Source organism: Carcharodon carcharias, chromosome 2, assembly GCF_017639515.1.
Source record: "Carcharodon carcharias isolate sCarCar2 chromosome 2, sCarCar2.pri, whole genome shotgun sequence".
NCBI lineage: Eukaryota > Metazoa > Chordata > Chondrichthyes > Lamniformes > Lamnidae > Carcharodon > Carcharodon carcharias.
Genome location: NC_054468.1, coordinates 126,669,109 through 126,690,607, shown reverse-complemented (window position 1 = coordinate 126,690,607; position 21,499 = coordinate 126,669,109). Strand labels below are relative to the sequence as shown.

General features: G+C 45.3%; 2 protein-coding genes across 3 annotated transcripts in view; one reads left to right on the top strand and one right to left on the bottom strand.

Annotated features, from left to right (window-relative positions):
• The window catches only part of memo1 (mediator of cell motility 1), a 39,623-nt gene extending 36,060 nt beyond the window's left edge, over positions 1–3,563 (top strand). The window contains exons 8-9 of the mRNA XM_041182976.1: positions 1,980–2,084; positions 2,884–3,563. Coding sequence (XP_041038910.1) covers positions 1,980–2,084; positions 2,884–3,015 — 237 coding nt within the window. The 3' untranslated portion in view covers positions 3,016–3,563. The remainder of the gene's footprint in view (positions 1–1,979; positions 2,085–2,883) is intronic.
• Positions 3,564–4,786: 1,223 nt separating this feature from the next.
• Positions 4,787–21,499, bottom strand: part of urb2 (URB2 ribosome biogenesis homolog) — a 73,171-nt gene continuing 56,458 nt past the window's right edge. For both annotated transcript variants that reach the window (XM_041182733.1, XM_041182734.1), the window contains exons 5-10: positions 15,561–15,721; positions 12,615–12,725; positions 10,515–10,757; positions 8,696–8,792; positions 6,769–6,908; positions 4,787–5,824 (exon numbers count right to left, since the gene is read on the bottom strand). In XM_041182733.1, the coding sequence (XP_041038667.1) occupies positions 5,627–5,824; positions 6,769–6,908; positions 8,696–8,792; positions 10,515–10,757; positions 12,615–12,725; positions 15,561–15,721 (950 nt within the window). In that variant the 3' untranslated portion in view covers positions 4,787–5,626. The remainder of the gene's footprint in view (positions 5,825–6,768; positions 6,909–8,695; positions 8,793–10,514; positions 10,758–12,614; positions 12,726–15,560; positions 15,722–21,499) is intronic.

Below are 21,499 nucleotides of genomic sequence, written 5' to 3'. Positions count from 1 at the left end.
TGGCTTCAATAACTCAATGACTTCTAAATGGCATTGTTATGGGATGATTTACTTGTCGCACACACAGAGAAAGATATGACTGAGGTTGGGGCACCCTGTACTATCATAAGGCTCTTTAATGGCACACTAAGGTCCTTTTATGAACTTTGGATAAGTGAGCAGAGAGGAGGTCTTTGAGGTGTACATGAGTGCAAGCATGGAACCGATCACTTTCGGCCAGTCAATGAATGGAAGTAAGCCATGATTGGCAGTAATTGCCTAGTCAGAAGTGAAGAAGGCTCTCTGGGAACGATTATTGCTGATCAATATTTTATATTTTATATCAATATATCAATAGTGGAATTTTGTAACTTATCATTGGGCAATGAGATCATGTATAACAGGATTGGCTGTATTGGGGTTCCAAATGAGAGAACAGGATTAAAAAAGGACTCTTATTACCGGATGTCTCGAAGTGTTTTTCAGCCAATAAAGTACTTTTGTTTTTGAAGTATAGTTACTATTGTAATCGAAGCAACGCGTCAACCAGTTTTGCACACAGCAAACTCCTAAAAATAGCATTGTGAAAATGAGCAGATAATCTGTTTTTATGATGTTGATTGAAGGTTAAATAGTGGCCTGGACACTGGGGAGAATGCTCATTCATACAATCCTTTGAAATAGTGCTGTGGGATTTTTTACATCCACCGAAAGGGCAGAATGGGCCTCGGTTTAACATCTCATCTGAAAGACGGATTGGTCGAATTAGTATTGCATAAAAGAAAAAGGATACTTGATTAATTTCAGAAGGAAACACGGGCAATTGTGATGAGGGTTGTTGTTTCGTGTATAAATTTCTATCATGAGAGCAACAGGTACACGAGAGTGGTTCCGGGTATAAGGAACTTCAGTAGTGAAGATAGATTGGAGAGAATAGGACTGTTTTCCTTAGAAAGAAGGAGGTTGAGAAGAGATTTATAGAGGCATTCAAAATCATCAGGGGTCTGTACAGAGTAGGTAGGGAGAAAGTGTTCCCATTCGTCAAAGGATCAGGAACAAGAGGGCACAGATTTAAAGTAATTAGTAAAAAAAAGAGCAAAACTGATATGAGGTGAAACTTTTTCACACAGTGAGTGGTTAGGGTTTGGAATGCACTGCCTGAGAGTGATGGAGGCAAGTTCAATTGAAGCATTCAAAAGGGAATTAGACTGTTGTTTGAAAATTAAATAACGTGCAGGGTTACGGGGAGAAGGCAGGGGAATGGCACTAGGTGAGTTGCTCATTTGGAGAGCTGGTGCAGACATGATGGGCCAAATGGTGGCCTCCTACGTCATTTTTCTGTGATTGAGAGATTTGCTGAAACAGTAAAACGTTTAATAGATTTAGCGCACTGAACTTCCTGAGCTTTTTTAGGGCCTTGCAGACTGATGCAATTAAGCTTTGGCCTAATAGAATTGAAACAGCTGAAGGGACTACTGATCCAAAATCCTAGAAATTTACACAAAAGGCCATTCAGGCCATCATGTTCATACTTGAAAATCTATAGAGTTATACTTTTTGATTAGCAATTTAAGTTCAGATCCATGATTACATTATAGGTTTTGGAATTGCTGGGGTGGATATTAAACAATACTCCATGCAATTTCAAGGAGTGCATTGATTGATGGCACAGGGAAAGAGATAGATGGGTTAAGAGTTTGAATGCACTTTGATTAAAAAGCAATCCATCTTCCCTCTCGGACGGGGCCAATCTGTGTAACTGCAAATAGTCAGAAATGCAATGGCATTTATATCTTAAGGATTTAGTTTGTTCATCAGTAAAGCAACAGTCATTGAATCTTGGATAGAACCTGTTTCCTCACAAACTGGCCTTTTACACATGGTGAAGTTTGGTTTCTGAAGACAGCAGGATTGGTAATGTATCCTGAAGATAGACAGTTTTGCAATGAACCCCAGAATGGATTACAATGCAGTCTATCACTTAATCTGTTTTGTTTCAGGGTATGGATATTATAGAGCAATTAGACGCTGTGTCATTTAACAACTATTTGAAGAAATACCACAACACTATCTGTGGTCGCCACCCAATTGGGGTTCTTCTCAATGTAAGTTGGAATTACTCAGTTTTGCTGTTTTTGGCCTTTATCTCTCTACTGTAGTTTTACTAGTTGCTGTTAAATGTATCCTTTTATTGTAGTTATTTGGATCATTGATGGTCTAACATTTTGTAGTGGGAAGCCAAGTACATGTGCTATAGGGAGAGCACATTCAGATTAAATTGTTTTGGGTCAGGGAAAAGCCCTGACATTTAATTTCTATGAAGTCTCATCTAAAAATGAAATCCATACATTTGGTTCATGTTTTTGTATGCTCTATTTGGCATGCTGAAAATGTGTAGTTTACAGCTGCATAAATGTTCAACAGTCTAATGAGTCATCAGGGTGTCCAAAGAGTTTAACTGTTGCAGCTTCCTAACTGCTATCAAACTTGCCATCTTTGTCAATGCAAACAGAAGCAAAAAGAATGGTCACATCAGGTGCCACTTAACAGTAAAAGTGGGCGAGTCACACTGCAGCTTCAATAGCATTTCTTTTCTGATAATTAGAAGTGTTCAAAATCATTACAGGGTTTTGAGGATCTTGCAACACCCTGTTTGCTTACATGAGCTACATGAGAAAAAATGAAACTGCAGTACAACTCAAAATCAGACTCTCTAATTAGACCCTAACGTGCTGAAAGTTAGTTGTGATGGTTCATATCCTTGATCGGTTTGCAATGTTTGGTCAAAGAATGACTAGTGGGCTTTAATAACCAGAAATGCTCTTTTCCCTGTCTCCACACACTGCCCCCCCCCGCCAGGTTTTGCTTATGGGATGTTAAAGGTTATTCCTGTTTTTCTTTTAGGCGGTAGCAGAATTGAGGAAGAATGGGATGAACATGGCGTTCTCCTTCCTGAACTATGCCCAATCAAGTCAATGCAAAAACTGGGAGGATAGCTCCGTTAGCTATGCCGCGGGTACTTTGATGGTCCACTGAATCATCGCTACTCAGGAAAGCCACTGCATCCTCAGACTCCTGGTCCCAGCCTTCCCTCGAAGACATACCTCCATTATTTGGAGCTATCTAACATTGAACTTTTGAACTTTCTTCTTCCTTGAGGTGTAGTCCCTCATAGTTTTGATTGACATGTGCTTTTTCTTTGTTTTCTTCTTTACGCTGAAGTGAGGTACAGGATGACGTAAAGTAGTGATAAGTTGGCCAATGCTGACCCTGTAAAACCGAAGACGTGTACTTGCTTACAGATAGTTCTGCAGGATGTGGGTGAGAGTGTACCGTTTATATTCACGTCAGTTGCATTTATAATCTCATACCATAGTTACTCAAGATATAAGCTGCAGTGCAAACAGCTGCTGCCAACATTGTATAAGGTTTTTTGTTTAGTTGCTAATAAAGGGCTACACACACCAAAATGGTCTTATGATTTAGATTTCCTGCTATCCAATGTGTAATCTGAATTTTGTCACTAACTGTAGTGTTTTTATTACCTATTTTTAAAAACAATTAAAGTTTAATTCTTTTCTTGATTATTTTCATTACTTACAACACATACTTTATACATAGTTTCTAATTTTACTTAAATATTTCTCCAAGCAGGATGAACCAGTCTCCCCACAACTCTGGTGTGCCCATCCAGTTAACCCCTTTCTGTTCTGCAAGGTTACTTCTGTACATGTATTTAAATGTTTGTGTCTGGTGCTGGGCAGTGAGAGGCTGCAAACCAACAAAATCAAATGCCTTATCTGTGAACAAAGCACATCAAAGTTGTCTCAAATATCTAATTGGCTCTGTATCCCACATCTGGGAAGCAGGTTGGGGATGGAGGGGTAAAGAGGATTGGCAAAATGCTGGCAGGTGTTAAACCTCCTCTAGGAGTCCTGCTGCTAAGCCTAGATTCTGCCACCACCTACTACTAGCTCTCCACTGCATTCACAAACCCAGGCTGCCTACTCCCTCCTACTTCATCAACATCTGCCTCACCCCAAATGGCCTAGTTTCTTTCCAGCCTACACTTATCGTCAGGCAGACCCCCAGCCCATCTGGCAATGCACCTTGGTTGCAACCTCGCGGCTACCTGGGGCTTAAAGTCAGGAACATGAAGTTGGCTGCATAAGTAAAATTAAATGAGAGACACACACAAACATTGAGAGATGTCTGAAGGAAAGAGATTTAATGGAGAAATTGATAATGGAAATGGATCCAGAGAACATAGCCAGAGAGAGATTGAGAGTCAGAAAGCAGAGGAAAAAGTTGAAGGAAGTAGCTAAAATGGTTTAAATTATGAGGATAGATTGCATCGACTAAGTTTCTTTTCCCCCCTCTAGAAGATTAACCTTAAATTTAGAGCTAGGTTGTTCAAGGGTGATATTGGGCACCACATCTTCATACAGAGGGTAATAAAAATATCAGATTTCTCAAAAAGCTTAAGTTAGGTCAACTGAAAATTTCAAAACTGAAACTGACAGATTTGTTAGGCCAAGAATATTAAAGTGGGTCAATGGAGTATTTTCAAACCTTGCAGACTAAAGCTGGACACCGTATTTTAGAAAAGGGTCTCGCTAGGACCATACAATTCCCAAATGACCATTATGTTTCAAGCAGTTTCCCTAACGACCTTTCTCTTAGAATTATCAGCTGAAAACCACATTCTTTGCCACACTTAGTCAGTTAATTGGAACTACACTAAACCGCGTTAATTGTATTACTGAAAAATTTAGTCCCAGTGAAAAATATCACCCTCAGACTACTGTAAGGCTAAAGTGTTATAGATTTATTTACAAACAAGATATATACAAAAGCAGAAAGACATGGCAATACCAACCAATGCAATATTCATAGAAATTAATTCTAATTGGTCCATAAGGAGCTAATGAGCCCATATGAACAAGCTGCCTCTTAATCAGTTAAATGGCAATTCCTTTGGACCAACAGGCTGCTTTTGTTGTCTCTAGTCTTTCAGCCTGAGTACACAAGTCTTAATTTGCCTGCAGAACCTGGACTTTACCAGAACTGAAAATATTCATCACTTTGATCGGATTTGATGCTATTTCTTTGCTTGGCATTTTCAACCACTGAGAGAATGACTTAAAATAATTCTGACTTCACCTGCATTTCAAATACTGCATTCATACATGGCTCACAACAGAAATTATACTAAGGTACACTGCCCCTATGTGACGAGGAGTGATTTATTTGGTTATTTGACCCACATAGGGTCTGTGTTTCATTTTATGTCACGATGAGAGAGGAGCCTCTGTTTTAAATCTGAGCAATTTTCATATCTTCTTAGAGGTCTCTCAACTGAACTATAGGTTCCTAGTGCATGTTTTCTAGGCTAAAACCAGTGACTTATGGAAGATGGGGTTAGTGGGGTGACATGAGCAAGGTTTTCCTTTCCAGCTTTCTTGTTGGGAACCATACAGTCAAAGACTGGGCTAAGGTTGTCATTCCCACCAACACTCAAGGATTTACCCATGAATGACAGTCCTATCGCTGAGGCATTGGTGGGCAATGGGTCACCAAGGCATCGGGAGAGGAAAAGATCAAAATTTGCAGAGCCAAAAGAAAACAAAATTTTGTTCCTTCCACTTTAGGCTGTGTACTTCTCCTCGCCTTGTCTTTTACTCTTGTGGTAGTGTGTGTAATCGTTGTACAACTCCTTAAACACCTCCCTCACACCAGTCTGTAATGATGCATTGAGGAAGCGGAGATCGCGTTCGGTGACCAGATCCAGGAGGTGATACATTCCCCCTGTCAAGTGTCTTTTCACATCTGCATTGAGGGTGACCTGAAAATAAAGAACACAGACTGGTAGGAACTCATGTATTTTGAAAAAAAGCATGACAACCTTTCATTGTGAAGTTCAACAATATCTGGGAAATAAGAGGGGCCTTTGGATATGGAACAGCAGCTGTTTTGCTGGTAACTGCATCATTCTGTGCTCCATGTTGGGAGATGCTCAGAGTGTGAGGCAATTTGACCTAACAGTACAATCTGCAATCTATGCATCAACCTCCATGTTCCACGATGCTCCAGTAGGACCACTGGCAATTGTGAAACACTCTGATATGCCAGATCCAGGGTTGCAAGGATCACAACAGACTGCTTACAGCAGGAGAATAGACAGTCTCTAGTTTGCCTTTCTCTGTTGTGGTTTGGTTAGTTTCAGATAGATTGGGAGGAAATCATAGGCACAAACCAAGTTCCTGGCACTCCGTGCTACAATGTGACAAGATGCTAAGTGGTGTCAGCTCAGCTGGTGGCAATCCCCCTCATTTCTGAGTTAGAACACTGTGGGTTCCACGTCCCACTCCAGAGACCTGAGGACAGAAACCAGGCTGACACTTGTCAGCCTGACTACTGAGTCCAGCTGCATTTTCAGTGATGCCATCTTTCGGATGAGAGGTTACGATGTCGGCTCTTTCAGGTCCATGTAAAAGATCCCAAGGCTCTAAATTGAAGAACGCAGGAGTTATCTCCGGTGTCTTGGTCAGTATTTATCCCTCAACCAACATCATGAAAACAGATGACATTGTGGGATTGTGCTTTGAGCAAATTGGCTGCCATATTGTAACGCCAAGTCCAGCGAATAGCTCAGGTCTTAGGAGTGGGGATATAACACATAACCTTTGACTCAGAGGCAAGTGTCCTACTATTGATCCTTGGTTGAATCATTCGTTCCAAGTGAAGTCCTGCAATTAGAAGGTAGCATTGATTGTTGATGATGATTACCTTTTGTAGCTCATTGACATACAGTGCCACTGTAAAGGCAGAGAATATTGCAAACTCCTCCGCTTTTGATGCAATGTGAGTGTACGTCCTTTCCACCAGATGTGCACATTCCAGGACAACTTCACTGACTGTTGTTGTAGCTGTGATAAAATTACAATAATTAGAGATTGCAGGGCTCCAGCCAAGGGGGAAATTTTACTAAAGCATATATGAACGCCCTACTTATTTTGGTATTTTACTGTTACATTGTAACAGTGCATTGGCACAGCATTGCATCTCACCAACACACCGACACTTCATTGCATCAGTTCATCCTCACGTAACATTGACACACCAACTCAACAACTTATCACTGCACTGCTGGGTCATCTATGAGTATTTGAATTTTTTTTGATGACCTTGTGTTCAGGTGAATGATAGTAATGATGGAGGGACAACTTTCCTAATCTGGGTACTTGTTCTTCATCAGATAAAGCTCCTTCTACTCCAACCTCAGAACAGTGACCGACGCTGCAGCGCTGTGAATTTTGTGTTTTGTTTTATGGCCCCACATCACGCTCCAAACTGAGCTGAACATCTTAAAGTTACTTCTCCAACCAAAATGAAGGTACCCGGTTTCAAATCCAGACCGCAGGGATAAAATGCCACTGTCAAAAACCCACTACATCACTCGACTCTTGCTTATTTTGGAATCTGATCAAACAGTCGAATTTACAAACTTTGCCAGAGTTTAAACAGATTCCTGACTGTAATGTTTGAGGTTGAGATGCTTGTTGAATATTTGTAGATTTAAGTGCTTGTGTGAAACATGATCTTGCCCCTCCGTTTATCGCTTCCTTCATCCCTACAAGCTGCAGATATCTGTGGCTCCTTCAATTCTGGCCTCTTGTGCATCATCAATTTTAATTTCTCTCAAAATGTCTTAAGCTGCCTAGGCCCTAAGATCTAGAATTCACTCCCTAAGCCTCTTGTCGTTCTACCCTCCTTTAAGACACTCCTTAAAACCTACATCTTTGAACAAGCTTTTGGTCGGTTGTCCTAATATCTACCTACATGGCTGTGTCAGATTTTCTCTGATTATGCTCCTGTGAAGCACCTTGAAATAATTTAATATGTTAAAGGCAATATATAAAGACAGTAAAAATAGAAAATGCTGGAAATACTCAATAGGTCAGGCCAAAACTCTGATGAAAGGTCATCAACCTGAAACGTTAACCGTATCTCTCTCCATTGATACTGACCTATATTTTCATTTTCAGCATTTTCCATTTTTATTTCAAATTTCCAGCAACTATTATATTTTCCACATAAAGCAAGTTGCTTTAGGTCAAACTTCAAAGGTGCATGTTTAAAAAAACTAGAAACGGTGTTGCACTGAGGCTCAGTATATGAATATGTGCTGTTGTTCAGAAGATTGTAAGTTCAAGCCCCACTCTAAGACTTGAGCACAAATGGGGGAAGATGGTGATGTTGTGGTAATGTCACTGGACTAGTAATCCAGAGGTCCAGGCTAATACTCTGGGGACACGGGTTCAAATTCCACCATGGCAGCTGGTTGAATTTTAAATTCAATTAATAACCCGGGAATATAAAGCTAGACCATGAAACTATTGTTGATTGTCGTAAAAACCCATCTGGTTCACAAATCAGCCACCCTTACCTGGTCTGGCCTACATGTGACTCTGGATCTACAATAATGTGGTTGACTCTTAGCTGTCCTGTGAAATGGCCTAGCAAGCCACTGAGTTCAAGGACAGTTAGGGATGGGCAACAATGCTGGTCTTGCCAGCTACACCTACGTCCCATGAAATAATGTAAAAAAATCTAAGCTGACACTCCAGTACATTACAGAGGCAAACTAATGCAGGGTTTGTAGTGACTTCATCAAAAGGTGGAACAACTCAGGATAAATTTGTTCTGCACGTACCTTTCTCTCCAACACATTTTTGACGACCCTTATGCATAATAGAAAGCACCAGTCGGTTAAAGCACTTGAGGAAGGAGGGTGCAGCATTGTGCAAAACCTGTGTGCCAAAGTAAAGGATCCCAATCAATGGCAATACTTCAATCAGGGTAACAAGAAATAATTAAGGCCAGAGTTTCAGGGCTTCCAAAAATATCTCCCTTTTTAAGTTAATATTGAATCGGGCCCTCTTTCCTTGTACAAGTTACATCATTCTCAGACTAGGGATCAGCAGGATCCCATACATGAACAGCCAGTCTCAGGTGAATCTGGCCAAAGAGCAACTGGTTGATAATCAGTTCCTCCCACTAAAGTCCAAAGCTACAGTACAGGCTTTTTCCTGCAAACACAAGGATGAGCATGGTCACATGTCAGAGGAATCTGCTCTCAGCCCCTACTATGCAAATAAACTCCCCTTTTGTTCCACATGAAAGTATTTTAATCAGCAAATACAGCAGCTTTAAGATTACAGGGTTCTATGTAGAGGAAAGTCCAATAACAAATATGATTATTAAAGATTCCATTTTTTAAAGTCACCCTGAGTTTATTCTAAGTGAATACACTCTAAAAGTCTGAGTGCAATAGCATACCGTACTTTTAACTGCAGAACACTAAATCTTTAGCCTCCGGCATACTGTACTGTAATCAGGAGAAAGTATGCTGACATCTGCCAATTCTCCAATCATCGCTCCCACCAAAAGGAGTCTGAGGACAAATTCTCTGAAAATTCACCCATTCCAGCCAATCAATGCTTCAAGGAAACCCATTGGTCACGTTCTCAGATTTAGGGAGCATCAGTGGCATAGCAAGGGCATTATAAACACAGGGCTGAATTATAGGGAGCACTGTGGTCCCCACTGTCCAGATAAAAAGTCAAGGGGGAGCCCGACCAAGGGAAAAATAGCTGCTCCACAGTCATTTAACAACTAATTGGCCATTAATAGACTAAAGGCGGGATTCCCACCCCTCAGGGTTAGGAGGTCCTACCTCAGAGAGCTGTTGACCAATCAGAAGCTGTCAGCTCTCGATGTACTCGTAGTGCCAGTGAAGAGCAGTGGCCACTGCTGGTATTGCACTCGTGTGATGAGACAAGCTGTGCTAGATTGGAACTTTGTAAATGTTTGGGGGGCAGCGAGGGGGAAGCGGTGGTGAAGACTCAGATTTGAGAGGACATGGGGGAAGGCAACGTGGACAGGTTGGACCTTGTGGTGCAGGGGGCTCCAACAGGGCCAGGGAGTCATTTGAGGGAACTCCCACCTCGCCCATCACTAGTCTGTGCTGGGAAACCTGCCAGGCTGGCAGCTTGACGTGGGCCTCTCCCACCACCGATTAAATGCTGGCAGCTGGCGGGGGCGGGAAGTGAGGCCCCTAATTGGGCATTAATTGTCCACTTCCGAGTCTCAATTGGCCCACTTAATGGGCCACCCAACACCACCCCCGCTGCTTGTTGAATTGCAATGGGGGTTGGGGAGGGTGGGTAGGCAGCAGGCAAGCCACCTGATGGATTTAACAAGTCTTCATCGGCTTCAAACCCACTGGGTGGGGGTTGGTTAAATCCAGCCCACAGTGACAGATCCAAGCCATGCTCCAAACCTACCTCCCGACTGCCTCATCATACACAGTGCAAGGAAAGGCAGGAATGGGCAAGATCTCACTGGCAGAGTCTGGGAGAGTGAAGGCGGCCCCTGTCCCACAGCCACACACCTACTTCAGGGTTCAGCTGATCGAATTATAAGCAGCATTTAGGAGAGGACCCTTATTATACCCAGAAGCACCAGCTTACCTTAGGGTGAGACTGTAAGATAGAAAACAGCACCGCCTGGATAGCTCGAAAAATAGCCCCATATTCATCCAACTTTAGATGGTCAAGTGAAACACACAACAGAGCATCAAACGCAAGTGTCACGTGATGTGGATTTGAGAGCATGCCTTCTCCCTGCTGTATGAGAACTGCCAAGGTCTCCAAACTGAGCAAAGTGATCTTACAACCCCAGGGATGATCCAGAGCTGCTTCCTTGCACAGGACCTGAAAAACCAAGAGGTTAAAAGGTAATGACAGTGAAGCTTCTGTCAATGGGCTGCACTGTAAGCCCTATCATTCTGTTGAATACTTCAAGTGCCAGCTGTGGCTCAGTTGGTAGCACTTCTGTCTCTGAATCACAAGGTTCCAGGTTTGACTCCCACTGCAGGGCTTGAGCACAAAAGTCAAGGCTGTCGTTCCTGTGCGGTACTGAGGGAGGGCTGCACTGTCGGAGGTACCATCTTCCCGACGAAACACTAAACTGAGGTCCCATTTGTCTGCTTGGGTGGATGTTAAAGATCCCATGGCACTACATCAAGGAAAAGGAGTGGGCTGAGTTGGACTCGCAACCCACGGATGATGGGTTCAAACCCCACCAGGGCAAATTGTGAAATAAATATGGTAATTTGTGTCTGATACCAGAAAATGACCCTGAGAAGTTGACAGATTAGGGCAATAACCCATTTGGTTCAATAATGTCCTTTAGGAAAGTGAATGTGCCATCCTTACCTGTCCTGGCCAGCACTTGACTCCAGTCCCACACTATATGGTTGACTCCTAATTTCCCCCGGATCACCTAGGGATGGGCAAGAATTTCTGGCTAGACAGTGCTGCCAACACCCCAAGAACAAATATTGAGTATTGCTGAAAAAAAGACATGCTTTCAAAACTTTTCATCTTGCACTCACCAGGACAGACGCAAGAATGCCAAATTTCAAAGAGAGCAGCAATTTATATTGCATGGGAAAAGGGTGTTGATTGGTTGGCAAATTGACTTTCATTGGTCGAGGTGTAGCCATGAAGAACGCACCAAGGAACTATTGTCCCCCACGCTTTTGTTTAATCAAAAAAGGCACAACGCCTGGATATGTTCTTTTGTCTGTATGAATTACCTAATAAATTACCCAGGAGATTGGGGAGCCCAGAGTTCCCGATTGCCTTCTCCATGGCAATGCCCCGGCTGATCAGAGTTGACTTGCCAACAATTTAGCACCCTTTTCTCCTGTAGTATAAATTGCTGTGATCATTTGAACTTTGACGCTCTTGCGTTTGTCCTGACGAGTGCAAGATGAAAACCTTCTGCAACAGGTCTCTCTTTTCAGCAATGTTCAATTGTAAAGGTAAAGCTTCCTGGTGTTTTCCAAAAAAAACAATAGGGATGATTTCCAGACGATGGGTAGCCCTTCTGCGGAACTAAGTCACAGTGCAAACAGTTGATGACATATTGATTAGTTTCTTCATAATGGAGCTGGATATACAGTTGCTTAGGATTAGGGTTGAAAGTTATGGGATAGTTATAGACTATAATGGTCAATCCTCAGGGCAAGTGATTAATAATGGCAGATGTGAGGTTTGATGAATATTCTGTCAAAAACCTTTGGGAATCAGTTGGTTCAGCTCATTATCCATCCTATGGATTGTCAAGCAGATTACCTGATCGCATATTTGATTTGCTCTTAATGAGGTCTTGCTGTGTGCAAATTGACTGTCGTTTACCTACATAGTAGCGCGTACACTTCAAAACTAATTCTCCCCAATGTCCCAGCCAATATTAATCCCTCAGCCAACATCATTAAAACAGATTATCTGGTAATTTATCTCATTTACAGTTTGTGGGATCCTGCTGTGCACAATTTGCCTGCAAAATGGGACTACCACTCAAAATGTGATTTATTGACAGTGAAGCACCCTACGATATCCCAAGGATGCAATTATTGTATATAAATGCAAGCTCTTCCTTGTTCAAACCCTGCATTTGATCCTCGAGACTCAATACTCGTGTGATCACCAAACATTGGACCCACCCATTGCTCTCGGTTTCTTCCAAAAGCAGGGAAAAAGCCAATTCGTGCTATGACTTACCAGGAGTGCCATGATGATCTGCGGAGCTGTAAACCAAACAGCCTTTTCTACATCCCCGCTTAGAGGACATTTCAAGAGGAGTGTGGTCAGGATCAGAGATGACACAACATCCTGAATCAAACAGATAAAACCAAATCACAGCACAACGTTAATGAGAATAGAAACTGGCTCAATGAGGAGGTTGGGCTCCAGGTGCAGGTACGATCTAATAGCCAATACAAAAACATGGTTGCAGGATGACATAGACTGGGACCTGAATAATGAAAGCTACGTGACTTTAATGAAGGACAAGATGCTAGGAAAAGGTGGAGGGGTGGCTCTGCTAATTAATGATGGTACTAGCATATTAGAGAGGAATGACCTAAGTTCAGGAAAACAGGATTCAGAAGTGTTGTGGGTCGAGAGGAGAAATGATAAAGGCAAGAAGTCACTTGTGGGAGTGGTGTGCCCCCAAATTGTAACTACATGGTAGGACTAACTACATAGTAGGACAGAGTATAATGGAAGAGATAATGGGAGTTTGTCAGAAAGGTACGGCGATAATTATGGGGGGGGGATATTAATCTATATAAAGACTGGAAAGATCAGATGGGCAAAGATAGCCTAAACGAGGAGTTCATAAAATGTTTTCAGGATAGTTTCTTAGAACAGCACATTCTGGAGCCAACCAGAGAACAGCCTATCCTAGACCTGGTATTGTGCAACGAGATGGGATTAATTGATAACCTCATAGTGAAGATGTCCCTGGGTAGCAGCAATCATAATATGATTGCATTTTACATTCAGTTTAAGGGAAAGGAGAATGGGTCCGAGACTAGTATTTGAAACTTAAATAAGGGCAATTGAAAATGAAAGCTGATCTAGCTTAAGTGAACTGGCAAATGAGGTTAAGAGATCGGTCAATAGAGGTACAGTGGCAGACATTTAAAGGGATATTTCAGAATACACAGAATAGATATATTCCAATGAGAACAAAAAATTCAAAGGGGAGGACCCACTATCTGTGGTTAACTAAAAAGTTTAAAGACAGTATCAAACTTTTTTAAAAAGCACATAATTGTGCAAAGAAGGGTGGCAAGTCAGAAGATTGGAAAGAATATAAATGACAAAAAGATTACTAAGGAGGGGAAAATTAGAGTATGAGAAAAAGCTAGCTAGATATATAAAGATGGATAGTAATAGTTTCTATAGATACTTAAATAAGAAAAGAGTTAACAAAGTGAGCTTTGACTTATAGAAAGTGAGTCTGGGGAATTAATAATGAAAAATAAAGAGATGGCAGATGAATTGAACAGGTATTTTCTTTTGGTAACATCCCAGAAATAGCTGTAAACCAGGAACTGGAGGGGAGGGAGGAACTCAAGAAAATTACAATCATGGAAATGGTACTTAGCAAATTGTTGGAGCTGTGGGCTGACAAATTCCGGGGTCCTGATGGGCTTCAACCTAGGGTCTTAAAAGAAGTGGCTTGTGAAATAGTTGATGCATTAGTTTTAATTTTCCAAAATTCCCTGGATTCAGGGAAAGTGCCATTAGATTGGAAAACAGCAAATGTAACCCCTTTATTCAAAAAGGGAGGGAAACAAAGTAGGAAACTACAGGCCAGTTCACTTAACATCTATCATAGGGTAAATGTTGGAAGCTATTATTAAAAATATTATAGCAAGGTGCTTGGGAAAATTAAGGCAATCAGGCAGAGTCAACATGGTTTCGTAAAAGGGAAATCATGTTTAACCAATTTATTGGAGTTCTTTGAAGGAGTCACATGTGTTGTGGATAAAAGGTGGATGTACTGTACTTAGATTTCCAGAAGGCATTTGATAAGGTGCCACATCAAAGATTATTGTGGAAAATAAAAGCTCATGGTATAGGGGGTAACAATGGCATGGATAGAAGATTGGCTAGCTAACAGGAAACAGGGTAGCCATCAGTGGGTCTTTTTCAGGTTGGCAGGATGTGACGAGTGATGTGCCACAGGGATCAGTGCTGGGACCTCACCATTTTACAATTTATATAAATGGCTTGGGTGAAGGGACAGAAAGTATTGTTGCTAAATTTGCTGATGATACAAACATAGGTAGGAAAGTAAGTTGTGAAGAGGCCATAAAGACGCTACAAGAGGACACAGAAAGGTTAAGTGAGAGGGCAAAAATCTGGCAAATGAAGTATAATGTGGGAAAATGTGAAACTGTCCATTTTGGCAGGAAGATTACAGAAGAAGCATATTATCTAAATGGAGAGAGGTTACAGAGCTCTGAGATGCAGGGGGATCTGGGTGTCCTAGTCCATGAGTCACAAAAGATTAGTATGCATGTACGGCAAGTAATTAGGAAAGCTAATAGAACGATATTGTTTATTGCGAGCGGAATTGAATACACAAGGAGGTTATGCCTCAGTTGTATATCTGGAGTACTGTGTACAGTATTGGTCTCCTAATTTAAAGGAAGGATATAAATGCATTAGAAGCAGTTCAGAGACGGTTTACTAAACTAATACCTGAAATGGGCAGGTTGTCTTATGAGGAAAGGTTGGACAGGCTAGGCTTGTACCCGCTGGAGTTTAGAAGAGTAAGAGGTGGCTTGATTGAAACACAAGATCCTGAGGGGTCTTGACAGGGTGGATAAGGAGTGATGTGGGAGAATCTAGAACTAGGGGGTCACTGTTTAAAAATAAAGGGGTCGCTCATTTAAGACAGAGATGAGAAGAAATTTTTTTCTCCGAGGGTAGTGAGTCCTTCCTCAAACGGCAGTGAAAGCAGAGTTTTTGAACATGTTTAAGGCAGAGGTAGATAAATTCTTGGTAAACAATGGGGTGAAGAGTCATCGAGGGTAGGTGGGCGATTACAGTCTTATTGAGTGGTGGAGCAGGCTCGAAGGGCTGTGTGGCCTACTCCTGCTCCTAACTCGTATGTTTGTATGTATGTTTGAGGGCCAGAGGTCCACTCACCTGATGCTGTCCTTTCCAAAGGTTGCTGACTTCAAGGCCCTGTGTAAAGGACTTCAAAATCAGGTAAAACTGCTGATTTGTAGACCCTTCTGCTAAGCATTGGAGCAGTCCAGTGAGCTGAACGTCCAGCAACTGAATGAATTGCGCCGTCATCCATGGAGCTGGAGCAACACAGAGAGCAGTGTGATTAAATTTGTACTGTGAAATGAAGAGCAGTTTAAGAGCAACACAAGGTAACATTGCACTAACTTTATAGGGACATAGAATGAAACAGGACATTCTGCCTATCATAACAACAGCAACAAGATGTGCACCATCTACAAGATGCACTGCAGCTACTCACCATGGCACCTTTGATAGAACCTTTCAAACCCAGAACCTCTACCACTTAGAAGGACAAGGGCAGCAGAGGCATGGAAACACCACAAACTGTGAATTCTCCTCCAAACCACACACTATCTTGACTTGGAACTATATCACTGTTCCTTCACTATCACTGAGTCAAAATCCTAGAACTCCCTCCCTAACAGCACTGTGGGTATACGTACACCCAATGCCGGGGTGGGATTTGAGCCCCAGTCCCCAGAACATAGCCTGGGCCTCTAGATTACTAGACAGGTGATGTTACCATTACGCCACCATCTCCCCTTAAGTGAAGTAACCATAGAAGAACCTAATCAATTTGACAAATTTCCCATGTGCCAGATATTTTTTTTAAAAAACCACAGGACTAGAGGAAGAGAGAAAAAGATTGGGAGGGAGAATGGGGGAAGGAAGATATCCTGGTTCGATGCTTTTAAACTTGTGTACCCAAACTCACCTTGTACAATGCCACAGGAGCTTGGCCAATTTGTTATGGAAACTGTCTATGTAAACGAGTCACGCTGTAATTGTACCCTCTTCCTTGTGAAGGCTTTGCAGGGACTCCAAAGAATAAAGGGTATAACATGTAGATCGATAATGTACCTGTACTACAGCTTATCTTTCAAGTTCATAACCATTCTCTCAGGTACCATAAAATTTAATGCATAAGTCAGACCCATTCAAGTGGAAGCAGTCTTTTGCCAGTGCCAGCGTGACAAAGTGTGAGCGTAATGCATAATCGGTGCAACCAATACAGCTAGATTCAGCAGAAAGCCTTTTCTAGTGTTTCACACACAGAGTTTACAGGACATGAGAGATGGTTTCCGTTTTACCCTTAACTTGTGGAATGCTGGAAGTCCTGACCTGACTCCAAAGTGATGGGGAGTGAGACCATGCTGGTCTTGGGCTCTGCTAGCATCGACTCAAACGCTGAGTATGGTTTTGGGCTGAATTTACAACATTATTGTGCAACTGCAGATTCAGACGTCAGCCTCACCTCGGTGGTAGCGTACTCAGCTCGGAGTCAGAAGTTTGTGGGTTCAGGTCCCACTTCAGAGCCAAAATTCGCACCATTTTGTCCGACACTTTAACGCATTTTGAGGGAGTGCTGCACTGGCAGGGGGGGCCAGCTTTCGGATGAGGCATTAAACCGAGCCTGTCCTCTCAGGTGGGTGTAAATCATCCTGTGGCGCTATTCCCAGAACAGCAGGGGAACTGTCTTTGGTGCCTTCTTCAACATTTAGCTCTCTCAAACAACATCACAAAAACAGTTTATCTGGTCGTTATGACATTACTCTTTACAAATTGGCTACTGATTTTCTTACATTACAATAGCGATGGCACTTCAGAAGTACATTTTCTGTAAGAGTTTTGGGATGTCCCGAAGCTGTGAAAGGTGCTACATTAATGCACGACTTTCTTTATATTCTGCTTATAAAATGAAACAGAGATAATCATGGTCTGAATGCCCATTTTCATCACCAGTGTTGTTTTGAAACTTAAAGGACAACAGCTGACAAAAACAAGTCAAACAGATGAGGAAAAATATGAGTTAATTCCTTACTACCAGAACGGATGATGTCTCCATGACAATAATCCTGATTTTACTGTCAAGAATGATTTTCAGGAAGGAATGTTCCAGATGGTTCCTGGGTGGTCATTCCCCGTGGGAGCTCCTTGCAGTGCGTTCCTATCCTTAGCCAGTCCTCCCTCAATCACCTCAGAACCTAGTTCTGTTGAAGGGTCATGAGGACTCGAAACGTCAACTCTTTTCTTCTCCGCCGATGCTGCCAGACCTGCTGAGTTTTTCCAGGTAATTCTGCTTTTGTTTTGGATTTCCAGCATCTGCAGTTTTTTGTTTTTATCCCTCAATCACCTTCCTTTCATTGGCTCCAACAGTGGCTCTAACTACAGGTTAACTATTTGTTTGAGCCGCCATTGTGCATCTCCCAACCAAGTGGCAATGATCAGCTTACAGCCTTTCCCCTCACCACTGCTGTTACTGCTTGAGCTTGGGACTGGTTCCACTGGTCTTTCCACTTTCTGCTACAGTCTGGTTCCTGGCCAGAAATTCACTCTTCTACACTGTAGTACATTTTTCCGTCATGTCTGTGTTTTTTGGTAGTCTCCACCTTTTTTTCTCCCCTATAACTCTTTCGTACAAGGTGCCATGTTTCAATTTTTTCCTCACTCAAAGGACTGATGATGCAAGTTTCAGAAAGGTAAGGTTTGGCGCAACGTTAAACGAATTTCAATAAAATGCTGAGGTATGAGGAAAATAAACCGCTTGCTGAGCAAAAATAACGCAATGTCACAGCAATAAATTGATATTTTTTAAAAAAATGAGCAATTAATAAAAATGACCATTTGAGCGTGAGAGGGTCAAATTGTGATTGACTCACAGTGCTTACTCACTCACCCTCACACACACCCGCTGTGTGAGTTGGTGCAAGTGTGTTGGTGTGTGTGAGCGTGAACCCTGCAACTGGGAGTGAGCCAGACTCTCATGCACTCACACACACGCACTCATGCTCACTCTCACACACAGACAGGCGCTTGCTCTCTCTCTCTCTCATGCTCTATCTTGCACGCTTGCTCACTCGCTCTCTCTCTCGCCAGCCCCCTCTCTTGGGCACCTGGTCGCTCTCTCGCATGCCTTCGCCCGCTCTCTCTCATGCTCGCTTGCGCTCTCTCTCTCTCTCACGCTCGCCCTCTCTTTCTCACGCTCGTCTTCTCTCTCGCTCGCTCGCCCTCTCACTCGCACTCTCTCGCCCTCTCGCGCTCGCCCTCCCTCCCTCTATCTCTCTGGCTTGCCCTCCCTCTCTCTCGCTCGCCCTCCCTCCCTCTCGCCCGCCCTCCCTCCCTCTCGCTCGCCCTCCCTCTCTCTCGCTCGCCCTCCCTCCCTCTCGCTCGCCCACCCTCTCTCTCGCCCGCCCTCCCTCTCTCGCTCGCTCGCCCTCTCTCTCGCTCGCCCTCACTCTCTCTCGCTCGCCCTCACTCTCTCTCGCTCGCCCTCTCTCTCGCTCGCCCTCTCTCTCTCTCGCTCGCCATCTCCCTCTCTCGCTCGCCCTCTCTCTCGCTCGCCCTCTCTCTCTCTCGCTTGCCCTCTCTCAACTCTCGCTCGCCCTCTCTCTCTAGCTCACCCTCACTCTCTCTCGCTCGCCCACTCTCTCGCTCGCTCGCCCTCTCTCTCTCTCGCTTGCGCGCCCTCTCTCTCTCTCCCTCTCGCTTGCCTTCTCTCGCTCGCTCGCCCTCTCTCTCTCTCACCCTCTCTCTCTCTCGCCCTCTCTCAACTCTCGCTCGCCCTCTCTCTCTCGCTCGCCCTCTCACTCTCTCTCGCTCACCCTCTCTCTTGCTCGCTCTCTCTTGCTCGCCCACTCTCTCTCTCGCTCGCTCGCCCTCTCTCTCGCTCGCTCGCCCACTCTCTCTCTCGCTCGCTCGCCCTCTCTCTCGCTCGCTCGCCCTCTCTCTCGCTCGCTCGCCCTCTCTCTCGCTCGCTCGCCCTCTCTCTCTCTCGCTCGCCCTCTCTCTCTCTCGCTCGCCCTCTCTCTCTCGCATGCTTGCCCGCTCTCTCGCTCGCTCGCCCTCTCTCGCTCGCTCGCCCTCTCTCGCTCGCCCTCTCTCTCTCGCTCACTCTCTCCCTCTCGCTCGCTCGCCCTCTCTCTCGCTCTCTCGCTCGCTCGCCCTCTCCCTCTCTCGCTCGCTCGCCCTCTCCCTCTCTCGCTCGCTCGCCCTCTCCCTCTCTCGCTCGCTCGCCCTCTCCCTCTCTCGCTCGCTCGCCCTCTACCTCTCTCGCTCGCCCTCTCTCTCTCGCTCGCCCTCTCTCTCTCGCTCGCCCTCTCTCTCTCTCGCTCGCCCTCTCTCTCTCTCGCTCGCCCTCTCTCAACTCTCGCTCGCCCTCTCTCTCTTGCTCGCCCTCTCTCTCTCACGCTCGCCCTCACTCTCTCTCGCTTGTCCTCTCTCTCGCTCGCCCACTCTCTCGCTCGCTCGCCCTCTCTCTCGCTCGCTCGCCCTCTCTCTCTCTCTCTCTCTCGCTCGCGCGCCCTCTCTCTCTCTCCCTCTCGCTTGCCCTCTCTCGCTCGCTCGCCCTCTCTCTCTCTCGCCCTCTCTCAACTCTCGCTCGCCCTCTCTCTCTCTCTCGCTCGCCCTCTCTCTCTCTCTCGCTCGCCCTCTCACTCTCTCTCGCTCGCTCCCTCTCGTTCTCTCGCTCGCCCTCTCTCTCACTCACCCTCTCTGTCGCTCGCTCGCCCTCTCGCTCGCCCTCTCTTTCGCTCGCTCGCCCTCTCTCTCTCTCGCTCGACCTCTCTCTCGCTCGCTCGCCCTCTCTCTCTCTCCTGCTCGCTTGCCCTCTCTCTCTCGCTCGCTTGTCCTCTCTCTCTCGCTCGCCCTCTCTCAACTCTCGCTCGCCCTCTCTCAACTCTCGCTCGCCCTCTCTCAACTCTCGCCCTCTCCCTCTCTCTCTTGCTCGCCCTCTCTCTCTCGCTCTCTCTCGCCCTCTCTCTCGCTCGCACGCCCTTTCTCTCTCGCTCGCGCGCTCTTTCTCTCGCTCGCTCGCCCTCTCTCTCGCTCGCCCTCTCTCTCTCGCCCTCTCTCAACTCTCGCTCGCCCTCTCTTTCTCGCTCGCCCTCTCTCTCGCTCATCCTCTCTCGCTCACCCACTCTCTTGCTCGCCCTCTCTCTCTCTCTCGCTCGCGCGCCCTCTCTCTCCCTCTCGCTTGCCCACTCTCGCTCGCTCGCCCTCTCTCTCTCTCTCGCCCTTTCTCAACTCTCGCTCTCTCTCTCTCTCGCTCGCCCTCTCACTCACTCTCGCTCTCTCTCTTTCTCTCGCTCGCCCTCTCTCTCTCGCTCGCCCTCTCTCTCGCTCGCCCTCTCTCTCGCTCGCCCTCTCTCTCGCTCGCCCTCTCTCTCGCTCGCCCTCTCTCTCGCTCGCCCTCTCTCTCTCGCTCTCCCTCTCTTTATCACGCTTGTCTTCTCTCTCACTCGCTCGCCCTCTCTCTCGCTCGCTCGCCCTCTCTCTCGCTAGCCCTCTCTTTCGCTCGCCCTCTCTCTCCCTCTCTCGCCCGCTCTCTCTCTCGCTCGCCCGCTCTCTCTCTCGCTCTCTCGCTCTCTCTCTCGCTCTCTCTCTCTCTCACTCGCCCTCTCTCTCTCGCCCTCTCTCAACTCTCGCTCGCCCTCTCTTTCTCGCTCGTCCTCTCTCTCACGCTCGCCCTCACTCTCTCTCGCTCGTCCTCTCTCGTTCGCCCACTCTCTCGCTCGCCCTCTCTCTCGCTCGCGCGCCCTCTCTCTCCCTTTCGCTTGCCATCTCTCGCTCGCTCGCCCTCTCTCTTTCTCGCCCTCTCTCAACTCTCGCTCGCCCTCTCTCTCTCTTGCTCGCCCTCTCACTCACTCTCGGTCTCTCTCTTTCTCTCGCTCGCCCTCTCTCTCGCTCGCCCTCTCTCTCGCTCGCCCTCTCGCTCGCTCGCCCACTCTTTCGCTCGCTCGCCCTCTCGCTCGCTCGCCCTCTCTCGCTCGCTCGCCCTCTCTCTCTCTCGCTCGCCCTCTCTCAACTCTCGCTCGCCCTCTCTCTCTCGCTCGCCC